Source organism: Papaver somniferum, chromosome 2 (assembly GCF_003573695.1).
Source record: "Papaver somniferum cultivar HN1 chromosome 2, ASM357369v1, whole genome shotgun sequence".
Lineage (NCBI taxonomy): Eukaryota > Viridiplantae > Streptophyta > Magnoliopsida > Ranunculales > Papaveraceae > Papaver > Papaver somniferum.
The window spans coordinates 178,263,479-178,268,408 of record NC_039359.1 but is presented as its reverse complement, the minus strand read 5'-3'; the positions used below and the strand labels follow the sequence as shown (position 1 = coordinate 178,268,408).

At 43.8% G+C, this 4,930-nt stretch overlaps 1 protein-coding gene across 1 annotated transcript; it reads left to right on the top strand.

Moving 5' to 3' along the window:
• Positions 1 to 924: 924 nt before the first annotated feature.
• On the top strand, positions 925 to 1,626 carry LOC113352463. Its single transcript, XM_026596276.1, has one exon. It carries the CDS (start codon positions 925 to 927, stop codon positions 1,624 to 1,626), a length of 702 nt encoding a protein of 233 aa, XP_026452061.1.
• The last annotated feature ends 3,304 nt before the right edge of the window (positions 1,627 to 4,930 follow it).

The following is a 4,930-nucleotide window of genomic DNA, read 5'->3' as shown; positions in this document are numbered from 1 at the left end:
AACCAGAGGGTATACGCGGACGCGGTAGCTCTACTGGCACAGGAAAACCAACAACTCAAGGATAGGATCGCCCATAGCGCAGAGGTGGAGAATTCACACGACGAGGCTAACTCCATGTCACCGCTACTAAATCAGGACCGAAGGATGGTATTGGCCAATATGAACAACCCGTAACCACTAAACCAAAGAGATGTCAGAGGAAATAGAAGATCTGACCCAGATTACAATCCAGAGGACTCAGACTACTTTGATAGCGAGATCCCGAGACCAGGACGATCCACCATTTACCAGGAGCACCAGCAAGCAATGGAGAATCTTCGTGCGGAAATGGTGGCGGAAATCAAGCAGTTGAAAGCCAAGCAGGTGGCGGAAGACTGGAGAAAGTTATGAAGGAAGCCAACACTACCCCGCTAATCCAACGTTTAGCCAAAGCTCTCATCCCCCAGAAATGCTTTGTCCCAGCATTCGAGTGTTACAACGGATCTAGTCATCCCGCTTCCCATTTTCGTTATTACAATCGAATCCTGGCCCGGTGGGATTATGACGATGCAACACTTTGTAGATATTTTCCTTCAAGTATAAAAGGATCCGCGCTGTCCTGGTTCGATAACCTGCCACCGGACTCCATTGATTCCTATGACAAGATCACTGAGAAGTTCTTGGCGACCTACATGTACAACAAGATCGTCAATACCGGAATGGACAAGCTCTTCTCGCTGGCAATCCGATATAAGGAGACGATCAGGGAATATACTGACAGATGGCACAAGATCTGTCAGGCCATAGGGAACGTCGATCCAGTGGTCAGTATCAATTGCTACAAATGGGGGCTAGACAGGATGAGCCCACTATTCATTGAGATTCATGGTACCATTCCCACTATCGAAGGAGATCTCCGAGTAATCATAGAAAACACATGCCAGGATGGAGGAGATTCAGCGTGAAAATCCCAGAGCCCAGACTCAAAGACCTCATCGAACCAACTCGGTGGAGCAAGCCAGCGGATCCAAAAGGGGCGGTTCTGGCGAACGGCCTAGCGAGGATAGGAAAGAACGAAGAGATAATCGTCAACGTGAGGATCAGAAATTCGAAGACCAGGTCTACACGAAGCTAAACACCAGCTACTCTCGCATCCTAAGGGAGATCAAAGGACGGGAAAATCTTGAGTGGCCATGGTCCAAAGGGAAACAGCCCCCAAGGTCCGAGAAATCTAAGGAATACTGCAAATTCCATTGCTTCAATGGCCACCAGACCGAGAAATGCAAAAACCTCAAGATAATGATCCAAAAGCTGATCGACGCAGGAGATCTCAAGCAGTACATACAGAAAGCGGATACCGAATATATGACCAAACGAAGCAAGCAGATTCAATTGCCTGAAGGAAACCGAACCCTTAATACCATCTCATGCTCCGAAGCCGCAGGGCCTTCGCTAACAACGCAAATAGGAAAAAGGTTAAGGAAACAATTTGAATACTACTATGAACTGTACAAAATCGATGGAGTGGAGGTAGACGAACACGGACATTGGATGAACGCACCTATGACTTTCGATGCTGAAGACATCGAAGAGGATATGGAAGATCACAATGATCCTTTGGTCCTCACGTTACCAGTAGCAGGATGAAATATCAAGAAGATCCTCATCGACGGGAGAAGATCAGTTAATGTTCTGTTTTATGACACATTCAAACGAATGGAGCTTAACGACGAACAACTAATGTCTTCGTACTACACCATCTACGGGTTTAACGGGGAACCTACGAAGCCATTAGGAGACATCGTCTTGCAAGTAAACGCAGGCCCCATGAAAGTGGACACAAGATTCAGCGTGGTAGATGCTCCTTCCCCTTATAATGCCATTATTTTCCGAAGATGGGTGCACGAGCTCAAAGGAGTGGCGGCAACTTATCACCAATACCTCAGATTTCCAACACCCGAAAAGGTAATGGAAATAAAAGGAGATCAAGTCACCGCTCGGGAATGCCAAGCTCTACAAAATCATCTCAACAAAGAACAACATGAGCAGCGGAAATCCCGAAGGGACCGAAACAAAGAAGCTGCGAAAGAAAAAGCAATTGACCTTTATCTCGAAGAGATTACCGGAAAAAGTCTGACGAAGGGTAGCGTCGTTCTAAACACGGAAGCAAGTACTTATTAAAGAATGTACCTCTCCTAGGGAACCAATACCCGTGTTCACACCTGTAGAACCTGTGAAGGAGATCAACATAGGGACCAAAGAGAATCCGAAGATGATCAAGATAGGGACCGTAATGGACAAGGAAAGAGAGATGTCCCTAATCACGCTACTCGTGGAGTACGCAGATATCTTTGCATGGAAACTGGGGAACATTCCGGGGATTGATCCAAAGATAATCCAACACGAACTCCGTATAAAGCCAGACACACCACCTTTGAGGCAGAAAGTACATAAAGTAGCATCAGAGTATCATAAAGCAATAGAGAAGAAACTCCGCAAGCTGTTAGAATCAGGGTTCATCAAGGAAGTCAAATATCCGACATGGATCTCGAACATGGTCATCGTGCCAAAAAAGAATGGAGGAGTAAGGATATGCATCGATTTCACCAACCTCAATAAAGCATGTCCGAAGGATAGTTATCCACTCCCAAGCATCGATCAACTGGTTGAATCTGTCGAAGGATACAAAGAATTATCATCACAACCAAGTGGCGCTTGTAGAAGAAGATCAACAACACACATCATTCTACACCCCGAACGGCCTCTATTGCTACACGAGGATGCCCTTCGGACTTCGAAATACAGGGGCAACATACCAGAGGATGGTTTATGCTATCTTCAAGCCATGGATCGGTAACACCTTAGAAGTCTATGTCGATGATATGCTCGTCAAAAGCAAGCTGCGCAAGTGTAGATGGGGAAAAACGGTTTGCTGGTTTTCTAGGAAAGTGGAAAGTCGAGCGTGCTGTTGAGACTCCTCAACCGAGCGAACTGTTGAACCTCACATAGTTGCACCGCTGCAAAGGGGGTGCTTAGATTCGGGAAATCAATATGTATGACTCCGGCCTAAACCAAGACAATGGCCGTTCCAGAGTCAATTCGGTCGCAAAGAGGGAGAAGGGTTGATCTGTAGGAGGGAAGCTGAGAGTTGTGTGGGATCAGTGATGATCAAGGATTGTGGGTGTGTTGAAGGTTTCTGCAATATTGCTGAACTGCTGAAGTTGAGTTCTGTGAATAAGTTTATATCGAGTTGTTGACGGATAATGATGATAATCGATGATTGATGATATTCGATCATTATGTTGTCCTCGATTTAGGCTTATTTATATTGCAAGAATGATGCACCACTGATCCCTGTAAGTGTGACGGTTTCTTGAGTGAAAGAGTGGGAAAGTGGGAGATCGTGGTAAAGTCAGTTCCACGTCATGTGGAGACTTGACTGATTGTGTACCCACTACTTTGCTAACTCCTTCAACCGTTTACACGACTTACACACATTTCTCGTTGTGGATGAATCCACGTGTCGTAGACCACCGTACCAAAAACCTAAGTGATATCCCCCCATTTTTGACGTGATTGATATTTCACGAATCGTGGAGTCTACAAGGCAGACGTGTATTAGTTGGTCAGTTGTTGACTGATTTAGACTGTGACTCCAGTTTTGTTGAATCGAGTATAAGTGGTGAATGCTCAGAGATTCATGGATTGAACATGTAGTTCTCTGAGATGTCAATGAATTACTGACTAGAGCGACTGAGCAAGTATTGCTCAACTCGACAAATTGCCGAATATTGAGAGTTTGTCGAGCAACTGAGCAAGTATTGCTCAATTCGACGAATTCGATAATTTTGGTGTGCAACTGAGAAAGTGTTGTTGAATTCAAAAAAATACTGAATATTGGTAATTTGACGTGCAATTGAGCAAGTGTTGATCAATTCGACAAACTACTGATGAATTACCGAATGTTGATGGTTGGACCAATATTCGAGCAACTGAGCAAGTATATCTCAATTCAAAGAATTATTTACTGGTGCCGTGACCCAATAAAATGTTAATCAAAAATATTGGTGAATTACCGAATATTATTAATTTGGATGTTGATTGCTAAATTAACATAACTCAGAATGGTGATTCATGGAGCGTTTGTTCGAAACCCTAATTTTTGATCAATCCTTCAACAATTGGTGAATTGCTGAAAATTGGTCATGAGTGAAGAGGGGCTGACCGCATGGGATGATGAGCATCCATGAGATACCCAGTGCTCGAGTGAGCACGCACCAGGGTTCTCAGTTTGAGAGTTGGTGAAAGAACGATGATTAAATGCAGGTTTCATCAATTATTGAAATATTGCTGGATTCAGCATTAGGTGACAAAACCTAGGTATGAGAGATGAGGACCGAACAAGAGAGCAGGAGATCGGCTCTTGGTGGTCACGGGACCATTTATTGGTCATTTGAAGGATTCTCCAGTTGGTTGGAGAGAGTTCGGGCCCAGTATGAGCAATTGAGCAAATTAGGTTAGAATTACGAAAACATGTGGAACCGTCTTTGTGCAAGCCCTAGGAATGACTCTGGTCGGTCATGGAGGCATGCACGTGTTTCCGTGGTGGCCGTGTTTCCATACTGAGGGTTTCAGTATTTTCTGATACGCGTTCGAGCAATATCGTGAATTTTCAGAAGAGTTTCATCTTGACTGAGAATTCTCGATTTTTGTTGGAATGAGCATGTATGCTCAATTCATCAATATTTTGAAAATATTAAAATAAAAGTGTTTTAATATTTAAAATTTCCGTAAGAGGCTAGCAAGTCGTGTGAATATGTTGGCTTTTGGTTTTTCGTGATTTGAGCAATATTTGAGAAAATATGGAGAAATCATGAATTTTACTCAAACCCAGGAGTTTCATGAATTGAGGAAAATAATAATTATGCAAGATTAGGGATTGCAAGGTGTG

Excerpts from the sequence above, each read along its gene's own strand:
- LOC113352463 (XM_026596276.1), top strand. The coding sequence starts at position 925 with ATGGAGGAGATTCAGCGTGAAAATCCCAGAGCCCAGACTCAAAGACCT.